Source organism: Schistocerca cancellata, chromosome 6 (assembly GCF_023864275.1).
Source record: "Schistocerca cancellata isolate TAMUIC-IGC-003103 chromosome 6, iqSchCanc2.1, whole genome shotgun sequence".
Lineage (NCBI taxonomy): Eukaryota > Metazoa > Arthropoda > Insecta > Orthoptera > Acrididae > Schistocerca > Schistocerca cancellata.
Genome location: NC_064631.1, coordinates 32,852,718 through 32,879,770, shown reverse-complemented (window position 1 = coordinate 32,879,770; position 27,053 = coordinate 32,852,718). Strand labels below are relative to the sequence as shown.

At 37.8% G+C, this 27,053-nt stretch overlaps 1 protein-coding gene across 1 annotated transcript in view; it reads left to right on the top strand.

Moving 5' to 3' along the window:
- LOC126191180 (uncharacterized) overlaps positions 1 to 27,053 on the top strand; it is a 168,533-nt gene that overhangs the window by 12,108 nt on the left and 129,372 nt on the right. The window contains exon 3 of the mRNA XM_049931955.1: positions 10,149 to 10,641. Coding sequence (XP_049787912.1) covers positions 10,258 to 10,641 — 384 coding nt within the window. The 5' untranslated portion in view covers positions 10,149 to 10,257. The remainder of the gene's footprint in view (positions 1 to 10,148; positions 10,642 to 27,053) is intronic.

Genomic DNA, 27,053 nt, shown 5'->3' with positions numbered 1-27,053 from the left:
AAAGGATCCAACCATTTGAGAACTGAGTTGTGGTGTCACACATGCCTCCTCTCCTGTACTGCCATTGAGGAAGTTTTATGTTAAGAACATTTTGGACCTTGCAAGTGAAGTTCAGTGACATGACATCCTTTGGGGAACAACCTGCCCATGTGTTTCATTACTCTGAGGGAAAGCAAACAATTGGAGCAAATCTAGATAGTTGCCATTTGTAACCCTTCTTGCAATGCTATGCACCTACTGAAATAGCTAAAGGAGAATTAAAATATGCATTTTATACAGAGCTTAACGGAGTTCTTAGACAGATAAATTCTAGGGACATAAAAATTTTAATGGGTGACTTGAACGCAAAAGTTGGTTCAGAAAATGAAGGGCTTGAACATATCATGGGCGTGCATGGCATGGGGATGAGGAATGTAAATGGTGAACTATTGATAGATACATGCGCTCAACATAACCTAGTCATTGGAGGCACATTGTTTCCACATCGTAACTGCCATAAGATAACATGGGTTTCTCCAGACCACGTTACCGAAAATCAAATAGACCACATAGTCATAAGTCGCAAGTTCCGACACTCTCTGTTAGATGTCAGAAATAGAAGAGGGGCAGATGTTGGAAGTGACCACCACCTAGTTTTGGCGGAATTCAGACTGAAGATAGTGGCAAATAGAACCAAGCTCAATCATAGGTGCAAGAAAATAGAGGTGGCAAGATTAAAGGACCAACAGATCAAAGAAACATTTGCCCTTGAACTACAAAACAGATTCCAGGTCCTCTCTGAAGAAAACTTTATGGAAGAGGGAATTGAAATGTGCTGGCAAAAAATCAAGAACTGTTATTTAGATGTGGGAGAAAAAATCCTAGGATTTAAGACACATCAAAGGAAGGAATGGATCTCCGATGCTACATGGAATGAAATCAGCCACAGGAAAGAACTAAAACTTAAGTTAAATTTTTGTAAGACGAGCGCAGAAGAGCGAAGCGCAGAAAGAATACATGAAGGCAAACAAAAAAGTGAAAACATTGCTACGTCGAGATAAAAGGAAATGGATAGATGAGCAAACAAAATTAGCAGAAGAGGCAGCAAGACAAGGAAATATGAAAGACCTCTACAACATTACCAAACGGTTGTCAATGAAGAACTTCAGACATGAAGGACCAGTTAAGAACAAGAATGGTGTGATGCTTACAACTCAACAGGCACAGCTACAGAGATGGGAGGAGCACTTCAGGGAACTGTTAAATTGTGAAGACAACCAAGAGAAACAAGTACGAGATGTTCCAGAGGAAGTCGAAGAAGACCAAAATATAAATTTGCAGTGTCCCACAATGGACGAAATTAGGATTGCCTTGAAAACACTAAAAAATACAAAGGCTCCAGGCCTAGACAACATAGTACCGGAGCTCTTAAAAGCCAATACTGAAAGTACTGTTAAAATACTCCATCCTTTGCTGAAGCATATTTGGCTTGAAGAGAAATCTCCAAAGGAGTGGAAAAATGGCTTGGTGGTAAAACTCCCAAAAAAGGGAAATTTGTCAGACTGTAACAACTGGCGTGGTATTACATTGTTGTCAGTGCCCAGTAAGGTCCTCACCAGAATTATTTTAAACAGAATTAAAGAATCCCTTGAAAAGCGACTGCGTAAAGAACAGGCCGGTTTTAGGGCACAACGCAGCTGTGTTGATCTTATTAACACTCTTAGGATCATCTTAGAGCAAAGCAAAGAATTCCAAGCAACCATGTACCTGGCATTCATTGATTTTCAAAAGGCCTTCGATTCCGTGAAACATAAAGTGCTCTGGCAGGTGTTGCGGAAGTATGGCATACCACAGAAGATCTTAAACATCATAAAAGATCTATATGATGGCTACGAATGCTGCATACTCCACAAGGGAAATATGACAGAGCCCATAAAAGTAACAACTGGAGTCCGGCAGGGTTGCATTTTGTCACCAACACTTTTTCTACTCATTCTAGACTCTGTTATGAGAAGAGTCACAGCAGGCAGGAGACGAGGAATCCAGTGGGGGATCCTTGAACGTCTGGAGGGTTTGGATTTTGCAGACGACATAGGTTTATTAGCTCCAAGGCTGACTGATATGCAAGCTAAATTAAGCTTGCTGAAAGAAGAAGCAGAGACTGCTGGCCTCAAGATAAATACAAGCAAAACAAAGGAAATGAGAGTAAATTCAGGTAACATGGAGATGCCCCTGTTAATAGGTGAGCAGCGAGTGGAGACTGTCAACTCATTCCTGTATCTGGGTAGTATAGTGGCGGAAGATGGCGGAGCTGGAGATGACGTGAAAAACCGCATTAAAAAGGCAAATGCTGCCTTCATACAATTGTATCCAATATGGAAAAATAGAAATATCACATACAAAACAAAAATCCGTATTTTTAATACAAATGTGAAGGCCGTCCTTCTGTACGCCAGTGAAAGCTGGAAAATGGATAAAAAGATAACAACCCAGTTACAAAGCTTCATAAATAGATGTCTTCGACGCATCATGAATATCTGGTGGCCAGAAAAAATATGTAATGAGGAGCTCTGGCGAATAACAAACCAGATACCTATAGAAGACCAGATACGAGAGAGAAAGTGGGGCTGGTTGGGGCACACCTTGAGAAAACCAGATGGAGCCATCGAGAAAAAAGCATTGGAATGGAATCCCCAGGGAGCAAGGAAGAGAGGAAGACCAAGGGGCACATGGAAGAGGACAGTGGAAGGGGAAGCAAAAAGAGTTGGCAAGACCTGGGCAGAATTGAGGCAAATGCCCAAAGACAGAGACGGATGGCGAGTTCTCCTGGATGCCCTATGCCCCCATAGGGGCCAAAGGAATTAAGTCAAGTCAAGTTTCTGCAAAGAAAAATTATGCTGTGACATTAGTGTAATTTATTCCACAATGTATATGAACATTGCCTAGCTCACTTACAAATTCGCTGAGTGATTACTATGTTAGACTCATATTTGAAAGGAGTGGAATTCACTTTCCCTATTTTCCTGTGCTTCCCTAAATTGCACCCTCTGTGGTAGGCCAAGAAACTGTTCCACCACTTTACCTGTAGTAGGCTGTACTGACATCACTGTAGAGTTTCTCTCTCTCTCTCTCTCTCTCTCTCTCTCTCTCTCTCTCTCTCTCACACACACACACTCACACTCACACTCACACTCACACTCACACTCACTGCACAAAGAGCTGCTTAATGGAAAAGCACTTACTTGTACTGAATGTGAGATTATGTTAATTGAGTCATTGTAGTGTCTGTACCACTTCATTTTCTTCTTCTTTGAGTCATTGTAGTGTCTGTACCACTTCATTTTCTTCTTCTTGCCTCTTCTTGCATTCATTGGCTGCTATGAGTATTTCTCTGTAGGTGGCTGCTACTTGATGTGTGAATTAGAGGCATACCATTTAAATATTGTTTATTGGAGGTGATGGACTGTACTGAACCCCATAAATTCATCACTATACAAATATCTCCTCCTCGTATACTGTTTGTAATGCAGTTGTTGCACTTTTGTGACATATCATTTTGTATCACAATTGAGCTCTTGTGTGCTTGCCACACTGTAGATACATGTTATTGAATCAGTAGGGAATGTTATCTATATTATATCCTTGCACCTTTGTGGTACCTTCAGCTCTTTTCAGATTCAGATTAACATAACTACCGCCGTTGTTTAATGAAAAATCAGTTTCGATATAATTAAAAATAGTAGCAATACAGTAAGTATATAAACAGATTTATCCTTCATTTTTTGTTGGTGGCCATTGCTTAACAGTTATTGTTTGTTGTTAAATCATTTTGATTTGGCACCTAACTGCAAACATTTCTCACCATACACTTACTCGTACCATCGGTTTTTCTCACAATATTGGCCAGTCCTCATCCCACTGCTCTCTGCTATAGGATATGCTGCCTATGTTCACCTGTCTGTGCACACAGTGACTTGCTGCTTTGTATCTGCAGCCCTGGTTGTGTGCCATAATGGGAAGTTGTTATAGTGCTTATTGAAATCAATGTTAACTTAAAAAACTGAAAATGTACAATGTATTGTGAAGGGAATGAGGCCACTGCAGATTTCTCTCCTGATCCTTGTCTGTCATAAGTTTGTGCTCCATCTCAGATGTCCTCATCAGTGTTTTCTCCAAAACACACACACCTATGAAAATAATTCTGAATCAAATTGTCCATAGCATAACACATTCAAACAAATCATTTCTCATTCACATAGTATTGTGGCATTTGATTTTAGTATTTATAACTGGAAACTAAGGTGGTTGACACATTTTTATCTGTTGTGGGTATGTAACTGTTGAATACTATAGACTAGTGGTTGTCAAACTGTGACCCAAGGGTTACATGTGTCCTGAGTCAGGTGTTTGTGCAACCCACCGTTCTCAGCTGTATGTTTTAATGACATACAGCTGAGGACCGCAAGTCATACGAATACTTGTTGTGGTCCACATTTGGACCACCGGCCACAGTTTGATGACAACTGTTGTAGACAGTCTCTCCACAGGTTTTAGTGTCCCACTTGATTTACTCCTTGCAGTATCGGATCACAAAACTTTAAATTTATCATTGTATGTGGTAACACTGCTGTACAGATTTTTTCCTAGATTAAGTCAACTGTACTAACAGATTTAAGTTTGGTAATTTTTAGACACACTGCTTCTTTGCATAGGCACTGTAAAGGCAATCCACCAGTAAGCCTTCAGTAACAATGCTATGTAAATAAGTAGTGCTACCAAGATAGGTTTCATAATATCCTTTGATGAGTAAGATGCAACATTTGCTTTCAGTTGAAAAGTAACTGCTGTTTTGTAATTTTACCTTTGAAAATAATTTTCTTGGTTGTATCTTGCCGGTGCATAATTTCGGGCTACTGGTTTGAATCAAATCACTGTGTATGGTGGCACAAATATATACAAGGAAAATAAATATTCAATGGGACAAAATGGATACTGTTTCAATGTTTATAAGAATGTAGAATATCAAAATTGGTGGTATAAGCCACGAATGTGTTGAACATTGATGGATAGTAAATTACAGTATTGATGCTGTGGAGTATGGCATTGTTGATGTATTTTCTTTTAGTCCCAGAAGTGTTTCTATTCCTAATAATTACATTTTCATGTTAATGCTGCTATTGACTGTTAGGAGGAAAGATGCATATGTAACTCACACCGCAAAAGGTAACCACTGCTACCTGCTATAACTTAATACTTTAAATGAATGACCATCACAGTGTAGAATGTTACCCATTTTTTCTAGAAATCACAGAGCAACAGAATGCAACCCATGGAAAATGTGGATTGTAAGAGAAGTTCATAAATTTATAATTACATTATATTTCTGATGAAATTCTTTATGACAAGTGCTCAAACGCGTGTGTGCATGCACGAGTGTGCGCACACACACATGCACATGCACTGTTTTGCTGGGTTTTGTAATTTATGTGTAGTCTCTTAATATTTATCAGACCTGTAGTGCACTCAATATTCTTTTTCTGTAACAAGTATTGCTTGTTAATGTTGATTAGACATTGGAAGAATTGCACATTAAATCTGAATTAATCAGTTACTTAGTTTGTGTGTTATAACAGTGATAATCAGATCTACAACGGGAGTAACCAGTGAGTTAAGATGGCTGTTGGAAAGACAAAGAGACCTTGAGTATCAAACTTTACGCGTTGACTGACACTGGATATACTGAGAAATTGTTGGAGGAATGTGTCAAACAAAGCCTCTGTGTTAAAAGCTGGTGAGCCACTCCTTTACACCTGTTACCAGGCTATCTGAGTGCGTTATGTGTATAAAAGTTGATTGATGCAAAAATTCTTACTTCCCACTACTGTGGTTCTATGGTATGTGTAGTGAGTATTTACCATCAACCTTCAAAGAATGTAGTTGTTAGCCATTAGAACAAAGGAATGCATATTGAATAAAATCATTTTGAGCGTTAGGCCACGTCATTGTAAAACACTAAAGTGTCTAAATCACTGACGTATCAATGGACTTGCTGTGGTCATCTTCAGGACAGTTAACAGCAGGATACTGATTAATGTAAATTCCGTACTACTGCTCACACGCTGTTGGCTGAGGTGTGTGGACGACACATTCGTCACATGGCCTCATCAGCGAGTAGAGTCTGCCTCCGTAGTGTAGCGGTGGTGTTACTGTCCAGCACGCAAGGGGCCCGGGTTTGATTCCCGGCAGGGGACTGGGTGTTGCGTGTCCATCATTATTTTCATTATCATTCACTCGCAAGTCACCGAAGTGGCGTCAACTAAAAAGGACTTACAATACGGCGGCTGAACTCCCTCGAATGGGGCCTCCCGATCAACAATGCCATATGATCATTTCATTTCATGAGCAAGCAGAATTAGATTTCATGAGCACCTCAATAGTTTGTATAAGACCATAAAGTTCGCACTAGAAATGGAAAACAACGGATTTCTTTCTTTCTTAGATGTGGAGGTGTATAGAACGAACTGGCATACTGTGACATAAAGTCTATAGAAGGCCGATACACATCAACAGACACCCGCGTGCGAATTCACACCACCATACAGCCCAAAAGAACACTGTGCTGTACACACTGACAGCCCGAGCTCCCCGCTTTAGTGATGCTGTCCACATAGAACACGAACTGAATGAGCTCAAGACAATATCTTGTGTGAATGGATAGAACAACAGACATACAACGTGTTATGCGGGACGACAAAACAAACAAAGGTACAGAAGAAAATCTTTCAGTTGCTCATCTGTTTTATGCGAGAGGCATCAGTGATGGTGTAGGCAAGGATCTGTGTCATGGAGGAATCAAACCCATGTTTCAGAATAATACACAAGTTCCAAGATCTGTTGAGGTCTACTATGGATCCCATGGATGCTCTCCACATTGCACACGTCTACAAACTTCAGAGTAAATGCAATGAAGTCTACATCGGTGAAACCAGATACCCATTAGCACTTGAATGTTGGAGCATGAATGTTACGTACAACTGGGACAGAATAAGAAGTCATCTGTAGCTGAACACCACCAGGAATGTAGACCTCTCCCCCAAATCAGCAAGCAACTACCAGGAATGTAGCTGTTCTATAAATTTTCTAGAACCTTGCGTGCTTCTTCAGCAGCCATGGATACACTAGTGTACAATAAGAAAATAATCAAATACCCTAACAGCATGAACATGGAGGATGGCTATAAGTTACCTATGACCAGGCTGCCACTGATTCCAACCCAGCAGGCCACGTTTGTTCGCCAGCCAGCAGCACCACTTGACTTGGTTTTAGCAACAGAAACAGCAGCCACGAGAGAATTGCCATGCGGCCTTATTGCTTTGCTGCAGGAAAACACTATCCAAGGGATACTAGCTGTCAATTTGCTATTGCCTACCAATCACCAATTAGAATTGCCTTCCAATCACTTACGAGAGTGGCACAGGCAGTACCTTGCTAGTATGCTCTCTCCTAGCAATCACCTGCTATGGTTGCATTCCACCAGGGTAGCTCAGGCAGTAGCCTACCATACAGCCATCTTCCTGCATAGCAACATCTCTTCAAATTGTCCAGTGATGTCCCAGACATGTGACATCAGGGGCTACAAGGTAACTGAAATCGAGAGTATGTAGGGAAGCCTTTCATTAGTATCCAGCAGTCAAGCATCGTGAAGGGGACCACAGCAAGTTGGTCGAAACATTGGCAGTTTAGTTGCTTTAGTATTTTACAGTGGCGTGACCTAATGCCCAAAACAGTTTTATTGAAAATGACATTGGTCTTGGAAGGAATACATAGATCAGCTTGATGTTATTGAAGTTTCCCTTCTTAAGTAGGAATGGGCCAAATGCTTCCTTGAATTATCAGACTTAGACTAAATATAAACATGATGGATTACAGCAGTTCGGAATGATATGTGACAAGGGTAATGAAATAGAACTAGACAATTGCATAAATGCCAAATGATCTCAACACATATGATGCTAACAAATTTGAATAACTACTAACTGGTTGTTTTTACAAGAGTTGTAATGTTAAGGGAAGTAGAAGTAATATTATGTATGAAGAAACCCATTATTTCTCCAGTCTTTACTCATTTTAAGTGTGTTAAGAAAATACTAAAGGTATGGCAAGAAATGTCCACCCTTGACCGAACAAATTTACCAATGTTTTACTCTGAAGATACATATCTTGAGATTGTTGAATGGAAATGGAATCTGTTAAAGATCTATGCTTATGTCAGCATTTTAAGTTGATTTTGCTGTTATAATTCTGTGTCAGGATAAGAATTTTGCATGAGTGTTAGACTGACACACACACACACACACACACACACACACACACACACACACACACACACACACACCAAGTTAATGAACAATTTAAATTTAGAAAGCACTGACAAAATTTTCGTAAGTATGAGGGTAGGCTGAAAAGTAATGTACACATGCTTGTAGAATGCAACCTAAATGACGTTGAGAAACATGCTAGGTGGAATGTAGCACCTCTCTATGTACACACCCAGTTTGAATGCATTCTGTTCATCCAGTTTATTTTAAGTAGCAGAAGTATGGAGACATGTTCTAGGGCTGGGTAATAAAATGGGAAACCCATAATTGTTGATGAAACAACAGTGGACGTCCAATCATTGCCACAGATGATAAACATCACAAACTCGGCAACGATTGGATTTAAAATGACCAGCGAATCACTTGAAAGAGTATCAAAAACCGTATTCAAATATCCAAGCAATCTGTCAGCTTTATTATTGAACAATTGGGATACCGTAAGATCTGTGCACAATGGGTACCATGCCATCTTGCAGACAATAATACTGTGAGCAGTTTTTGCCGCACTACTGTGATGAAGGAGATTTCTTCCTTTTGAACATTGAGGGGGCATGTGTCATAGGTCCATAATCATGACCCAGAAGAAAAAAGATGATGTTGAATATAGACATCTATTTTCTCCTCAGGCAAAAAGTTCAAAACAAAACCATCTGCAAAAAATATTCTTTTGATTTTGTTTATGCGTCCGATTATCTGGTATGAGGGGCAACAGTAAATTCTTCTCCCTATATAGAGGCTCTAAAAACATCTCCTATGCTGAGCTTGTTGTGTTAGATGCAGCCTGGTGCCAACAGTCTTGCAGCATGAGAGCACCATCCACACACTTCACGCATGGCTGAAGAGCCTCTGTAAAACTTGAAGTTTGAAATGACTCCACACCCTCCTTACTCTACTGATCTTGCTCCATATAATTTTTATTTTTTCCTCTGCTGAAGAGAGACCTCAAAGATAATCATTACATCTTGGACGACGAGGGGAAAGCAGCTGTCAAGTCCAGGATTCGAGAAAAGTCTGAAGAACTTTTTAGTGACAAAATGAAAAAACCTTTTACATGTTAGGAGAAATATGTTAGTTTTAAACAATGATTGTGCTGAAAAATAAATATATTATTTTGAAGCTTAAGAATTCTACTTTAATGTACTTCTTGCCTGATCTTCCTAAGTGTTTTTCTTTGTATCCAACAAGCTTGAATGCATTACTTGTCAACCTCCCCTCACAGGATTCCAGTTCATAATGGAATCCAGTCACACCAACCTTGTAACATTTTGAAGGTAAGCTGGTGGAAGATGAGAAAGTGTCTGAGCTGTGGCTCTTTATTTGTGCCCAGTTGTAGAAGTACCTCATGTAACCATTTTCTGTAAACATGCCTTGGTCTGTGTCCTTCACCTTCACCATTTTAGTTTCTATATTGTGAGATATTCTGAGATTGTGCTGGAGGCATTAGAACCACTTGCACAGTGTTAGTGTCCACACATTTTAATGGGCTATCCTGATCCTTATTAGGCCAAGACATTGGAAAGAACAATAAAAGAATGATAGAAATATACCTGTTTGATGATGATCAGCAAATTGTACATTATTCTTGGGAACATCTACTTTGTGTTGTACTGTGCACCCTTGCAGTTAATACCACCGATGGGTGGAATTCAGAGGTAATGGAGGGATTGTTAAATTCAGAAATATTGTGTGAGAATTTTGCTGATATGAGCTTACAGGAAAAAATTTGTCTTGTGTGAGTTACTGTCTGCTAATGATTTATTGGTAATCCGTTTGGTGTTCATCCTCGTGCAGGTTGGAGTGTGCAGCCCTGGACAGTACTGTGTGAGGAGGATGGGTGCAGGGCACCGCCTGCGGGCTTAGCAGCCCCCCCGTCCGCGCCGCTCTGCGCCGCGCCGGGGCCATGCAGCCGGAGCCCGGCCCCGGCCGCTACATTAACTCTGTATCAGATCTGTACGGAACTGACGAAATAGAGGTCCTGCTGGAGGAAATACGCGAACTGGAGCCCACGAGCTATCGCCCTGACGAGATCCAGGATTTTGAAATAGCTGGTAGCCGGACAGGAACAGGTTTTGGCAGTGCAGTGCCCATGGATGGGGGCGGAGGTGATGATGATGACTGTGGCTCACCCATCAGTGGTACTGTACACTCCTGGGATTCACACGCTAACTATCGCCATCAGCTGCCACGCTCGACTCCCTCTGCTTCCCTGTTCTCTGGTGTTGTGCTATATTGTGATGAAACACACCTCAAGTCATCTACAGGAGTGGTGCGAGTACTGCTTGTGGTAGGCCTTTAATTTATCCATATTTTAATAATAGTGTCTGAAATTGTTAATGCTATAAGAGCTATTTCTGTAACCAAATCATGCTCGATTTTATAAAAGACATATTCTTTAGCTACCTCTGTTGTCTTTGGTACCGAATATAATTTATTTGTCCGCCGTTAAACTATTTTCGAATGGTTATGCACATAGAAATAGACAAATCGTGGACAAATAAGTGTCTTCACTAACAAATACAACAAAGATAGACAATGAATATGCCTTGCAAGAAATTTTGCCTCTGAAACCAAATATTAAAGAATTATTTCATCATTTATTGATAAAGTGGAGGCATTTGTTAAAGTATTTAGTGCATGTCTTAGTCAGCTTTGCTTTTAAAAGGTCAATAAATTTCGCAGTTATTTGTAGGTTTTTAAACTTTGAAAAACTTGGACAGATGTGGATTCTAACCACAATTTTTTGGTTATGAACTGCAGGCTAAAACTGAAGAAACTGCAAAAAGGCAGGAATTTAAGGAGATCAGAGGGAGCATTAGGGATCGATTGACAGAAAAGGGGAAAGGAATACAATAGAAGAAGAATGGGTAGCTTTGAGAGATGAAATAGTGAAGGCAGCAGAGGATCAAGTATGTAAAAAGATGAGGGCTTGTAGAACTCCTTGGGTTAACACAAGATATATTGAGTTTAATTGATGAAAGGAAAAAAATATAAAAACGCAATCCCCTTTCATAGGGGAATACAAACGTCCAAAAATATGAGATTGACAGGAAGCGCAGAATGCCTAAGCAGGAATGGGTAGAGGACAGATGTAAGGATGTAGAAGCATACATCATCAGGGGTGAGATAAATACTGCACACAGGAAAATTAGAGAGACCTTTGGAGAGAAGAGAACCACCTGTATGAATATTAGGAGCTCAGATGGAAAACCAGTCCTAAGCAAAAAAGGGAAAGCAGAAAAGTGGAAGGAGTATATAGAGGGTCTGTACAAGAGAGATACACTTAAGGACAATATTATGGAAATGGAAGAGGATGTAGGGGAAGATGAGAAGGGAGATACAATACTGCGGGAAGAATTTGACAAAGCATTGTAAGGCTTAAGTCAAAAAAGGCCTCGTGAGTAGACAGCATTCCATTAGAGTTACTGATAACATTGGGAGAGCCAACCATGACAGATCTCTTTCATCCGGTGAGCAAGATGTCTGAGACAGGCGAAATACTCTGACTTCAAGAAGAATGTAATAATACCAATTCCAAAGAAACTGAACTATCAGTTTAATAAGTCATGGCTGCAAAATACTGATATGACTCCTTTACAGAAGAATGGAGAAACTTGTAGAAGCTGACCTCGGGGAAGATCAGTTTGGATTCAGGGGAAATGTGGGAACACGTGAGGCAATACTAACCCTGTGGCTTCTCATAGAAGATACGTTAAAGAAAGGGAAACATATGTTTATAGCATTCGTAGACTGAGAGAACGGTTTTGACAATGTTGACTGGAATACTATTTTTCAAATAATAATGGTGGCAGGGGTAAAATACAGGGAGCGAAAGGCAATTTACAATTTGTATAGAAATCAGGTGGCAGTTAAGAGTTGAGGGGAGTGAGACAGGGTTGTAGCCTATTCCCAGTGTTATTCAATCTGTATATTAAGTAAGCAGTACAGGAAAAGAGAACAATTTGGAGTAGGAACTAAAGTCCAGGGAGAAGAAATAAAAACTTTGAGGTTTTGTCAACGACATTGCAATTTTGTCAGAGACAGCAAAGGACTTGGAAAAGCAGTTGACAAAGTGGACAATGCTTTGAAAGGAGGATATAAGATAGGGTGTCCATTTGTCCTGCTTTTCCTGGGACAGTCCCGTTTTTTAACAAAATGTCCCGCTGTCCCGAAAGTTTTTTTGGGGACGCTCAAATGTCCCGTTTTTTTTCGCTAGGAAGCGTGTGATGATTTTCAGCATACCCCAAACATGTATCGAACTGTCAAAAATCGCAAGTAATTTTAAACACGCTATAGGTTACGAATAACAACAAAGATTCTTCTCTTCTAAATCGATCCACTGAATCCGTTCTTTTGATCCAGAGATACTCTACACCACTGATACTTGCTCTCTGGCTTTCGTCAACACACTGTTAATGTTTTGCACTGTGCAATCACTGTTTCATTATGCCAAAACGAAAGTGTAATTTTAACAGCAATATAAAAAGTGAGTTTCAAAGGAAACTGGTAGTGGAGAAACTGTAGAACGTACATTGTGCAGATCAAAATTGGTCGTGGTGGAAGGTCTGACGAGAATCACATTAAGACGAAGAAACATCGCATGAGTGATCAAACGAAAAGAGCAAATAAATGCGTGAGTGACTACTATGTACACTTAAAATCAGTAACAGAAATGGATAGGCAGTTGGCAGCACGAAGAGCTATGTTTGCATACCACAGTGCAATGCATAACCATAGCTTTAAGTCAATGGATTGTACTACAGCAGTTGTTAAAAAACTTTTCAGTCCTAAATTCACATGTGGACACACAAAATGTACTGCAATCATTTCAAATGTTATTGCACTGTATGCAGCTCAGCAGGTTTTAAATGAACTGAAAAGTGCTTGATTAATTTCTGTAATGATTGATACATCGAATCATATGGATTTGAAGTTGGTTCCTCTCCTTATCAGGTATTTTCACCCTGAAAGTGGCATCACGGTGAAAGTGCTCGAATTGGTTAATTTAGCTGGAGAAACTTCAGATTTACTACAGAATTATATGCTGGAGGTTTTAAAGAATTATGATCTTGAGGGAAAGGTGATTGCAGTTTCTGCAGACAACACTAACACCAATTTTGATGGTAAGCAGAGGAAAGGAAAAAACAATTTGTTCTATAAACTGCAACAGAACACAGTGAATAATATAGTAGGTGTTGGCTGTCCAAAACATGTGGTGCACAATTCCTTATAAACTGGCTCAGATTGCCTACCCATTCACTGCCAATTAATTGTAAACAGAATCTACCAGCATTTCCACATATATACAGTAAGGGTTGAATCTCTGAAGTCATTCTGTAAGTTTACTGAACTGAATACAAAACTGTACTTGGGCACAGCAAGACAAGGTGGCTATCTCTACTACCAGCATTGGAAAGAATTGTAGAGATATTTCCTGCTTTTAAATCATATTTCATTTCCCTTGATAAGTGTCCTGTTATCCTTAAACAATTCTTTCATAACTCTGTGTCTATTGTTCTTCTATGTTTTCTTGTTAGCCAGCTAAAACATTTCTCCACAATTAAATCTATTGAGAAATAAGAAATCACAATAGTGGAAGTTTATCAAGAAATAAATAAATTATTGGGCAAATTACAATGTAGAAAATCTGAAAGATTTATCACATCCCTTGTGCATGAGACTCTAAGAAAGCTGGAAGAAGAGGGTGAAATTACAATAGAACAATTTCATGTTTATGCTGACATCATCTATGACTCTTGCATTGAGTATATTAAAGAATGGTGTTTACCGTTTCTCACACCTTCTAAACCATTTGACTGGGTTAATACTGAAAAGGAGCCGCTACAGTGGAAGGATATTCAGGACTGTTGTGTTTTTGTTAAAAGTATTGTACCAGATTTTCCTGTTGAAGAAGACTAACTGTTCGATGAATTTTCATGTGCACAGAACTTCATAAAAAGTGAAGGAGGAGGCAAAGAAAGTGTTAGTGCAACGTGGTGTAAAATATTTGCTTATTTCAAAAGTAAAAACATTAATATGAAAAACATGATTCATTTGATGAAGTTTTGTGGGGCAATTCCTGGGTCAAATGTTGCTGTGGAACGTGTGTTTTCGTTAGTGAACTCTTTGTGGCCAGATAAAAAAAGAATGAAAGTTGGAACAGTGAGGGCCTTGCTCATTGTCAAAACACACTTTAATGGTGTAACGTGTACTGACTTTTATGATACAATTTCAAATGAAAATCCACTTCTTGATAAAGTACATAAAAGTGAAAAGTACTGTGATAGTGTGGCAGAATAATTGTAAAATTTATTTGGGATCATCTGAGTGCACGTTGTGAAGGTAAACTTGTATGTGTATTAAATTTAGTCAATACAATATTTATGTCCCTTTTTTTCTTCTTTGTCCCAGGTTTTTCTCTAATTTATTTTAAATGTCCCCTTTTTCAATGAAAATGAAATGGACACCCTAATATAAGATGAACATCAACAAAAGCAAAACGAGAATAGTGGAATGTAGTTGAGTTAGGTGATACTGAGGGAATTAGATTCAGAAATGAGACACTTAAAGTAGTAAATGAGTTTTGCTATTTGGGTAGCAAAATAACTGGTATTGGTCGAATTAGAGAAGATGTAAAATGTAGACTGGCAATGGCAAGGAAAGCGTTTCTGAAGAAGAGAAATTTGTTAACATCGAGTATTGATTTAAGTATCAGGAAGTCGTTTCTGAAAGTATTTGTATGGAGTGTAGCCATGTATGGAAGTGAAACATGGACGATAAATAGTTAAGACAAGAAAATAATAGAAGCTTTCGAAATGTGGTGCTACAGAAGAATGTTGAAGATTAGATGGGTAGATCGTGTAACTAATGAGGAGGTGCTGAATAGAATTGGGAAGAAGAAAAATTTGTGGTACAACCTGACCAAAAGAAGGGATTGGTTGGTAGGACACATTCTGAGGCATCAAGGGATCACCAACTTAATACTGGAGGGAAGTGTGTGGGGTGCAAATCATAGAGTGAAACCAAGAGATGAATACAGTAAGCAGATTCAGAGGGATGTAGGTTACAGTAGTTATTCAGAGATGAAAAGGCTCGCACAGGATAGAGTAGCACAGAGAGCTGCATCAAACCAGTCTTTGTACTGAAGGTAACAACAACATTTTTGTCTCTTATCTATGACTTGTGTACTGTGATCTATAATTTCATTTTTGTATCGTCAAATGCTAGACTTTTTTTTTTTTTTTTTTCCTTCCCACCAACAGTGTAATGTAGTGGGTAACGGAGGAAGCATTCTGTATCCACAATGAGACCTCTCCAGAGACTTAACTTTATCTCTGAATATTGCACTACCAAAGAGAGATGAGTTGTATATTTGGCATCATACTGTGCAATTACAAAATCAAGTCACTTCTGAATAAGGCTGTCAAAATGGAACACTTCTCTGACCAGTGATGCTGCAATTGCTGCTATGTACACTTGTGATCAAAAGTATCCGGATACCCCCAAAATATTAGGTGCGTTGTGCTGCCACCTACTGCTAGATACTCCATATCAGTGACCTCAGTAGTCATTAGACATCATGAGAGAGCAGAATGGGGCGGTCCGTGGAACTCACAGACTTCAAACATGTTCAGGTTTTCGGATGTCACTTGTGTCATACGTCTGTATGCGAGATTTCCGAGCTCCTAAACATCCCTAGGTCCACTGTGTCTGATGTGATAGTGAAGTGGAAACGTGAAGGGACACGTACAGCACAAAAGCATACAGGCCGACCTCATCTATTGACTGACAGAGACCGCCGACAGTTGAAGAGGGTCGTAATGTGTAATAGGCAGACATGTATCCAGACCATCACACAAGAATTCCAAACTGCAACAGGATCCACTGCAAGTAGTATGACAGTTAGGTGGGAGGTGAGAAAACTTGGCTTTCATGGTTGAGCATCTGCTCATAAGCCACAAATTCGGAGGAAGTGGTGTTATGGTGTGGTAGTTTTTTCATGGAGGGGGCTTACATCCCTTGTTTTGCGTGGCATTATCACAGCTCAGGCCTACATTGATGTTTTAAGGACCTCCTTGCTTCCCACTGTTGAAGAGCAACTCAGGGATGGCGACTTCATCTTTCAACACTATCGAGTACGTGCATAATGCATGGCATGTGGAAGTTTGGTTACGTGACAGTAACATCCCTGTAATGGACTGGCCTGCACAGAGTCCTGACCTGAATTGAGTACCTTTGGGATGTTCTGGATAGCCGACTTCGTGCCAGGCCTCACTGACTGACATAGAAACCTCTCCTCGGTACATCACTCCTTGAAAAATGGGCTGCCATTCCCCAGGAAACCTTGGAGCACCTGACTGAACATATTCATGCGAGAGTGGAAGCTGTCATGAAGGCTAAGGGTGATTGACACCATATTGAATTCCAGCATTACTGATGGAGGATGCCACGAACTTGTAAGTCATTTTCAGTGAGGTGTCCGGATACTTTTGATCACATAGTGTATGCTGACAAGTATGGTGTTTTTCTGGCATATCTGCCAATTCAAGTCTAGGAAATTGGGAGTGTTTACTAACCTCAATACACTTCTTTTTCCAATATTTTTGACATTTTTGCGACGAAGTAATATTTTGTATAACAATTCTTTTGCAGCTTTTGTTGTGGCTACGAACAGATAACAAAGTAAGATTTAAAGAAAAAACTAATAGTGGTTTAATTTATAACCAAGAAGAGAATTTGAGTAGACTGCTCATTTGTTTTGTTCTGCCGTATTTTCTTGAAATGTCTACATGGTTCTCTTAGATTCCACTTTCTCCTTCTCTTCATACAGCCCAAAGCCATTCTCTTTCCTAGCAAATTTATATTAATTTAACCTGTTTACAGGGTTTTACATTAATACACCGATACTGCCATTGTCGTGTGTCTTTATGCTTCTTCCCAATTATGTGGTGGATGTTTACTTTGTTCTGGAAGAATTATCAACAAATATCTAAATTATGAATACTTAAGACTGAACTTCAGATATGTAGTTTGACTTTGGGAACTGTTTGTCATGACTATGACAGATCAGAATTTTTAAAATTACTGTAGAATGTTTGTAGGGGAAAGTAGGTATTAATTCCCATGTGACAAAAATTTTCTCGCACCTACATGCCAGGTGGCCTTTGCTTGTATTGTGGCCTTGTTACAATGGCCATTGTCCCAAGAACACAAAACATCAAATAGAAGATCATTATTTATCATTTGTTTGAGGTTTCTAATACTCCAGCAATGTAACAATTTTAATACATCTATACTCTGAAATCTTCAAACTTTGTTAATAGATTTTCTCAGAATAGTGTAAGCCTATCTTCAAGAGTCTTCCAGTTCAATTCCTTCAGTACCTCTGTGACGGTCTTCCACAGATCAAACAAATGTGTCCGTTTGTGCTGCCATTGTGTATACGTTCAATATCCCCCTTAGTCCTATTTGGTATGGGTCCCTCACACCTGAGCAATATTCTAGAACAAAGCACATGAGTGATTTGTAAGCAGTCTCCCTTGCAGACTGATAGCACTTCCCCAGTATTCTGCTTTATCCACAACTGACACTGTGTGATCACTCCATTTCATATCACTGCAAAATGTTACACCCTCGTATTCTTTAGAGTTGGCCAATTCCTACAGTGACAGTAGGTCAATCCAAATGAAGTTCAAAACAGTTTTTTAAAAAAAATTTACCGTTCACCTTTACTGAATGGTGGCCATTTTTGTTTGTAAGCGCATGACGATGTTTCAGTTTAGAGCCGTTAGCAAAAATATGAATATCTTTGCACTGGGTTAAGTTACAACATTGCAATTGACATGGTTGTTTTTAGAAAAATGTCCTCTACAAATTGTCTATTACACAAAATACTCTAAATTCAAAAATAACCAGTCAAAATGACCTCCAAAGTTTGGTATCCAAATTTTCAAAAATCCACTTTTTAAGCCTAAAAAAACAAACAAGTAGTGATTTATGAGAGTCTATTTTTTTCCAATAGTTAGATATCATACACTACTAGCCTCACATAGAGCAAGAACACTTACAAATGTTTCCTTAATTTTTGAAATTTGAAAATTTTCATTTTTTGTAAAGTTTGGGGTTGGTTATCTCAGGTGGGACTGAATATAAAAATATAATTTTTACGCAGTTTGTACACCTATATGATAGTAACGTACTGTAAAAATTTCAACATTGATATCTGACGACTGTGAACAAATATATGAATTTTTGAAAATGAGGAGATAATTCACATTACTCTACAATTGATCTTATGGCTGTTGCCTATTCATGTGTGATATTGGCAGGATATAATCAATTATTATTGAAGTAAGGTACTGAATTATATTACAAAAAGTGGAAACATCATTGAAATTAACATTTAAATTATTTTGACATACTTAAAATAAATATTTTCAGTTAACATCTTTCGAGATGCGACTGTTCCTAAAGCTTATTTCTTCAGACAGCTTCTGTGATATAGAATAAGACCTCTCAGTTGCTGTGGTAAGTTCAAGCACTGAAAGTTTTTTAAAACATTATTCATTGGTATCCAAACTTTGTCACTAGTAGATTTCTTGAATGATGATCTTGGGCCAGCAGGATGGTAAAAATGCACAAAAACATCATTGTTTTCCAAACTTATTCTTTCAACCTCTGCAAGCTTCAGTGATAAAGACAGAGATGTAATTTTACTGACACAATGATTGTCATAAATTTCGGTTTCTGATGTTACATAGCATCAAACTAAGTTTTCTGCAATGCCAAGGAATTTGTGGAAATGCCTTGTTCCTTTTATTGCTATACAGTCTTCAAATCTGGTTTGAAGTGTTGTTTTCATATGCAGAACCACTTCTTTCTTGATCAGAAAATGGTAATGCCATTAATATTATCCTTGCAAAAAAAAAAAAAAAAAAAAAAAAAAAATAATAATAATAATAATAATAATAATAATAATAATAATAATACGTGTCCTGTACTGTGAGAATTTGGTCTGTGGTTGGTCTTTGTATGCTGGCTTTACTTTCTTCACATTTTGTTGTACCTCCTACTCCATCACATGCATTCTTATCATGGCAAGATGCAAAAAAGTGCCATTCAGCCTCCAACCCACTACTTTGTGATTGCACCATGAAAATTTGCAAATGAAAAATTCTTTTTGTTCTTATACTGACTACCACTTCCATCTGAAAAGTACATCAGCTTCTCAATCTTGGCAAAATTTTCTTTTATGTAATTTATTACATACTTTTGAAACATGTGAACAGTCAAAGTGTTGTGCTCCAAGTAGTCACTTAGAATGCAAATTGAAGAACTGAAACTACATCTTTTTAATTTTTGAAGTGGAGAATAAATGGATGCGCTGTTGCCTGGTGATTGACCCAGTGGTACCCTTGTATTGCATCCTGAATCACGAATTTAGAATTTTCTGCAAAATCAGCTAGCACTATCCATTCAGTTTCATGAAGTAGCACTTTTTTGTCCTTCAAAAACTTACTTTTGATTTTGGAAACATAGTAGTGAATTTTGAGTTTTTGTAAGGTATGAATTAAAGATTCCAAGTACTCTTCCTGAGATTTAACCACTGTTATCATTTCTGCCCTGTTGGTTGTGACACACTGTTTGAAGGTAATACCGTCTGGCATTTCCTCATCATATTCGTGAAACAATTCAATAACAGTTTCCTTACCAAGGCATTTATTACACAAACTCATCATGCAGTCATAACTGTTAGTGTCACAGACCATTAAATCTAGTAACTCTTTGTAGTTAAGATCACTGATTTTTGCACCTGCGATAATCAGTTTAACGTTTTGATTATATAAACAAACACATACGGAATGTGTCCCTGAGGGTCCAGCCAAAATACACCACATAGGGCGGAGTTCACAAAATTTTGACCTTCCAGTTTTGCATTCAGGATGAGAATTTTTGAAAGCTACATAAAATTCATTTAAATTTGACAGCACTAGTCATTTCTGTTTTGTTACTTTAATTCCATTTTGAAAAACTCTTTTGCTGTCTTTGCAACATGGGCACATTCTACTGTTTTTATCATCATCAAAAAACTGCTGGATCTTCTTAATTGTTTCTTCACTTATACCTACTCCTTTCTTCTTTCCTAAAACTGGAAGAATGCCTTGCTGTTTCACTAATTTTCGGGTTATTTTAACCAAACAATGAGAACTGTTGAATTCATGAACTATTTTTTCTCTAGACCATGAGCCAGGGAGCAAACTTAAAATTTTAACTTTTTCCTCTTTAGATGTCACTGAACATTTAATTTTTAATTTCTCTATTAAGCTCAAATATTCAGTGTCAGATGATGCTGGTGGTAGCTTTTCTTCTTCTTTAGAAATAATGATGGTATCTGTATTATTAAAGCATGATTCCAGGTCTTTTCTAATTTTGTCCGAAATTTGTTGCACCTTATTTTGAATAGCTGCTTTTCTTTTTCTGCTACTTAATTTTATTATTTTTGAAGCAGGAGATAGTCTAACTTAGAACAAGCAAAATCCACTATGCTAATGGCTTTCTCATTAGGAATATAAATGTCATTAACAAGGTTACATGATTCTGGTTCTGGATTCACAACAAATATTTTTGAGTAACAGTTTGGGCACAGGGAATTTCCAGGAATCACATTACGTTTCACTTGGGAAGCTGTTTCACTCTCACATAACAAGGACAAATGTTCTAGTTTTATTTCACTCCAACCTTTAGTAATAGGGTTTTTATGAACTTTAAGTGTATCACAGCACTTTCTTCCAAAAATGTGGTTGTACTTCAGAATATATTTCTTCTTATAATACTCACACGCGCTGATGTAACAGAAGAACTTACTCGAAATTTAAACAAAAGTTTGTCTAACTTCAAGTTTTTTGTAACTGAACCGTAAACTTTTTTGTGACACACTTCACTTGCTATCTGTCCAACAGACCACTGTTCATCTATCTCTCAAAATTAATTACAAATTACACACAGAACAAAGCACGTAACACATTCTTCACTCTCGATGAAGTATGTTCATCCACTCTGGAGAGGTTTCAGAACAGACGGACTACAACAATGACACACCCAGGAATAATGCACTCCTTTACTAACAGTTAACCTAAATGTAAATGGTCATTTTTATTACCATAGAACAAAAGCAAAAACTCCTATTGTTTAATATTGCATAATTAAAAATAAATAAATGAATATTGGGTGATGATGTTAACTAAATGTATGTCACAAGTAAATTTTATTACAGTGAAACAATAAACCGTTTAAATAGGCAACAGCCATAAGATCAGTTTAGAGTAATGTGGATTATTTCGTCATTTTCAAAAATTCATATCTTTGTTCACAGTCAGGTATCAATGTTGAAATTTTTACAGTACGTTGCTATTATATAGATGTACAAAAAAATGTAGAAATTGTATTTTTATATTCAGTCCCACCTGAGATAACTAACCTCAAACTTGACAAAAAATGAAAATTGTCAAATTTCAAAAATTCATAAAAAATTAAGGAAACATTTGTAAGTGTTCTTGCTCTATATGAGGGTAGTAGTGTATGATATCTAACTATAGGATAATATAGACTCTCATAAATCACACCTTGTTTGTTATTTTTGGGCATAAAAAGTGGATTTCTGAAAATTTGGATACCAAACATTGGAGGTCATTTTGACTGGTTATTTTTGAATTTAGGGTATTTTGTGTAATAGACAATGTTGTAGAGGACACTTTTATAAAAACAGTCATGTCAATTGCAATGTTTTAATGTAACCCAATGCAGAGATATTCAAATTTTCACTAATGTCTCCAGATTGAAAAATTGTTGTGCGCCTACAAATAAAAATGGCCACCATCCAGTAAAGGTGCAAGATAAATTATTTTAAAAACTGTGTTGAAGATCTCAAATACAGGACAATCGCATAATAATTAAAATATTTAAAAATGGGCAAGCAACCATCACTGGACCGCTCGCTTCATATGGATTGACCCATAATATAGTCGTAGGATACCCCATTTTATTATTATTATTATTATTGACTTTTTTTTCTCAGACTTAAGTCTGGTTAAAAATGGAACGTGACGCGGACCTCGGTCAAGCGTGACTTCCTTGTAACTGTATGGTATATGTTATATTGCATTTAGGAACTTTCGGGTAATTGAACAAGTATCAATAATTACAGATTTTTGTAATTGTATATATATGTTTGGATGTAGCTGTATTGCATTGATGTACTGGTGAATATTGTGAGGTATGACTCCTGTAGTTGATAGTATAATTGGGATAATGTCGACTTTATCCTGATGCCACATGTCCTTGACTTCCTCAGCCAGTTGGATGTATTTTTCAATTTTTTCCCCTGTTTTCTTCTGTATATTTGTTGTGTTGGGTATGGATATTTCAATTAGTTGTGTTAATTTCTTCTTTTTATTGGTGAGTATGATGTCAGGTTTGTTATGTGGTGTTGTTTTATCTGTTATAATCGTTCTGTTCCAGTATAATTTGTATTCATCATTCTCCAGTACATTTTGTGGTGTGTACTTGTATGTGGGAACGTGTTGTTTTATTAGTTTATGTTTTATGGCAAGTTGTTGATGTATTATTTTTGCTACATGGTCATGTCTTCTGGGGTATTCTGTATTTGCTAGTATTGTACATCCGCTTGTGATGTGATCTACTGTTTCTATTTGTTGTTTGCAAAGTCTGCATTTATCTGTTGTGGTGTTGGGATCTTTAATAATATGCTTGCTGTAATATCTGGTGTTTATTGTTTGATCCTGTATTGCGATCATGAATCCTTCCGTCTCACTGTATATATTGCCTTTCCTTAGCCATGTGTTGGATGCGTCTTGATCGATGTGTGGCTGTGTCAGATGATACGGGTGCTTGCCGTGTAGTGTTTTCTTTTTCCAATTTACTTTCTTTGTATCTGTTGATATTATGTGATCTAAAGGGTTGTAGAAGTGGTTATGAAATTGCAATGGTGTAGCTGATGTATTTATATGAGTGATTGCTTTGTGTATTTTGCTAGTTTCTGCTCGTTCTAGAAAGAATTTTCTTAAATTGTCTACCTGTCCATAATGTAGGTTTTTTATATCTATAAATCCCCTTCCACCTTCCTTTCTGCTTAATGTGAATCTTTCTGTTGCTGAATGTATGTGATGTATTCTATATTTGTGGCATTGTGATCGTGTAAGTGTATTGAGTGCTTCTAGGTCTGTGTCACTCCATTTCACTACTCCAAATGAGTAGGTCAATACTGGTATAGCATAAGTATTTATAGCTTTTGTCTTGTTTCTTGCTGTCAATTCTGTTTTCAGTATTTTTGTTAGTCTTTGTCTATATTTTTCTTTTAGTTCTTCTTTAATATTTGTATTATCTATTCCTATTTTTTGTCTGTATCCTAGGTATTTATAGGCATCTGTTTTTTCCATCGCTTCTATGCAGTCGCTGTGGTTATCCAATATGTAATCTTCTTGTTTAGTGTGTTTGCCCTTGACTATGCTATTTTTCTTACATTTGTCTGTTCCAAAAGCCATATTTATATCATTGCTGAATACTTCTGTTATCTTTAGTAATTGGTTGAGTTGTTGATTTGTTGCTGCCAGTAGTTTTAGATCATCCATGTATAGCAAATGTGTGATTTTGTGTGGATATGTTCCAGTAATATTGTATCCATAATTTGTATTATTTAGCATGTTGGATAGTGGGTTCAGAGCACGACAGAACCAGAAAGGACTTAATGAGTCTCCTTGGTATATTCCACGCTTAATCTGTATTGGCTGTGATGTGATGCTATCTGAATTTGTTTGGATATTAAGTGTGGTTTTCCAGTTTTTCATTACTGTGTTTAGAAAGTGTATCAATTTAGGATCTACTTTGTATATTTCCAAAATCTGTAGTAACCATGAGTGGGGTACACTATCAAAGGCTTTTTGGTAATCAATGTATGCGTAGTGTAGGGACCTTTGTTTAGTTTTAGCTTGATATGTCACCTCTGTATCAATTATCAGTTGCTCTTTACATCCTCGTGCTCCTTTGCAGCAGCCTTTTTGTTCTTCATTTATAATTTTGTTCTGTGTTGTATGTGTCATTAATTTCTGTGTGATGACTGAAGTTAATATTTTGTATATTGTTGGTAGGCATGTTATGGGGCGATATTTAGCTGGGTTTGCTGTGTCTGCTTGATCTTTAGGTTTCAGATAGGTTATTCCATGTGCAAGTGTATCAGGGAATGTGTATGGGTCTGCAATGTAACTGTTAAATAACTTAGTTAGATGTGAATGTGTTGAGGTGAACTTCTTTAGCCAGTAATTTGCTATTTTATCATTTCCAGGGGCTTTCCAATTGTGTGTAGAATTAATTGCTCGGGTGACTTCATGTTGCAAAATTATCACTTCAGGCATTTGTGGTATCATCTTGTATGTGTCTGTTTCTGCTTGTATCCACCGTGCATGCCTGTTATGTTGTACCGGGTTTGACCATATGCTGCTCCAGAAGTGTTCCATGTCTGTTATGTTTGGTGGATTGTCTATTTTAATGTGTGTGTTATCCATTGTTTGGTAAAATCTCTTTTGGTTTGTGTTGAATGTTTGGTTTTGTTTCCTTCTATTTTCACTTTTTTTGTATCTTCTAAGTCGTTTGGCCAATGCTTGCAATTTCTGCTTTTTTTCATCTAATTGCTCTATTGCTTCTTGTTGTGAGATTTTACCTAACCTTTTTCGTTTTTTGTCTGATATTTCATTTCTTATAAATTGTGTTAGCTGTCCGATGTCTTTTCTCAGTTTTTCTATTCTGATCTGTAACCTGTGTTGCCATGCTGGTTTTGTGCGTTTCTTCTGTGTGTTGGTTTGTTCTGATCTCTGCCTAGTGTGTATATTTAGTGTAGTGAGTGCTCCTATATAAACCAGTAGTTGTAACTCTTCCATAGTTGTGTTTTCATTTATTTTGTTGTGTATGATTGTGTTGATAGTTTTTATTGTTGTTTCGACTTGGGGGTTATTTGGCGGTCTATGCAAGAATGGTCTAATGTCTGTATTTGTGTCTTTGTATTCTATATATGTCAGCTGAAATTTCTCTTCTATATCTAACACGTGTGTCTCTTCGTGTTCTATTTGTGCTTGTTCTGGTGGCTGTCTTAAGATTTCGTTTTCCTCTGATTGTTTAATTGATGCGTGTTGGTCTTTGTTTGTTTGCTCTGGGATGTTTGAGTCCATTACTGTGTTTTCTTCTTCTTCTGATTGCACATTATTTTGTTCTAGTATTTGTTGTACTTGTTGTTTGATGTTTTCTAATTCTGACTGGGGTATCCTGTTATTTTTGATTATTACACGGATCTGATCAGCTAGTCGTTGTTCTGTTAAAAATTTTAATTCCGGGTATCTGGTAATAAATGTTGTGTATACTTGTGATCTGTATCCAGTTGTGTTGGTTCCTAGGTTTGTTGCTTGGTAATAACAGAGCATGAGGTGTCGATTTACTTCATCTGACCATCTCATCCTCTGTCTTTGTTTTCCTTCTAGGGTGGTTGCAGGAAGCATATCCTGCAAAACACCTCTATTCGGATTTAAATCATTTTCCATGTGGCTAGCAGTGTCGTTACCATTGTGGGCGGGCATAGGGTTCAAGCGTCGTCCCCGACCATGACGGCGCTTGTCCGAGGCTTCTTTAGTTCTGTCCTGAACCAAGTAATCACACTAAAAGGGGGGTTAGCCCTATTAGTGGTTTGTTCTTTTCGTCGCCTTTTACGACTGGCAGAACATACCGGAGGCCTATTCTTATTATTATTATTATTATTATTATTTTTTTTTTTTTTTTTCATATTTTGTGAAGTTCTCAATTGTAAATTTCTGAAAACATAAAGCTAGATACCAATCTTTGTACCACTTTGAAATCTTGTAAGATCAAATATTTATGCAGCTTCTTTCAGACAGTGTTTCAGTATAGATAACTGCATTATCTCCAAAAATTCTGAAGTTGCTATTAATATTGTCTGCAAGATCATTAATACACAATATGAACAGCAAGGGTTCCAACACACTTCCCCGAGACACACCTGAAGTTACTTCTACATCTGATGATGACTCTACATCCAAAATAACATGCTACATCCTCCATACCAAAAGTCCTCAATCCAGTCCCAAATTTCACTTGGTACCCCATACGCTCGTACTTTTGACAATAAGTGTAGGTGTGCAGGGTGTATACGACCCGGGACAACCGGGAAATCCGGGAAAAACCCGGGAATTTTTTCATCCGGGAGAAAACCGGGAAAAACCTGGGAATTTTTCGGAATTCCGGGAATTTTTCGTTGTTTTAGCTTTCGGTTAAATTTTTGTAATTTTTACTGCAGAATTGATTTTCTAGCAAAGATCGTTATTGTATCCTGCTACTGGAGAATGATACTGCAGCAGTAAAATATAAACGAGAGGGAAAAAAACTTTAGTGGCAAAAGAAATGTGCAATTTACAACGAAACCCCGTGCACGCACAAGCGTCTGCAAATAACAAAAATATGAAAAAGGCCGTAGGGCGCAGACTGTAATTCTTCGTAACAATGAACTGCTTGCTATGACCATGACATCACAACTGTTCACATTAGGTTCGTTTGACCAATTGCCAGCGGTGTGTTGCGCTTGCGCATTTGACTCGCGTATAAGCAGTACCTTCTCCCGCTCCC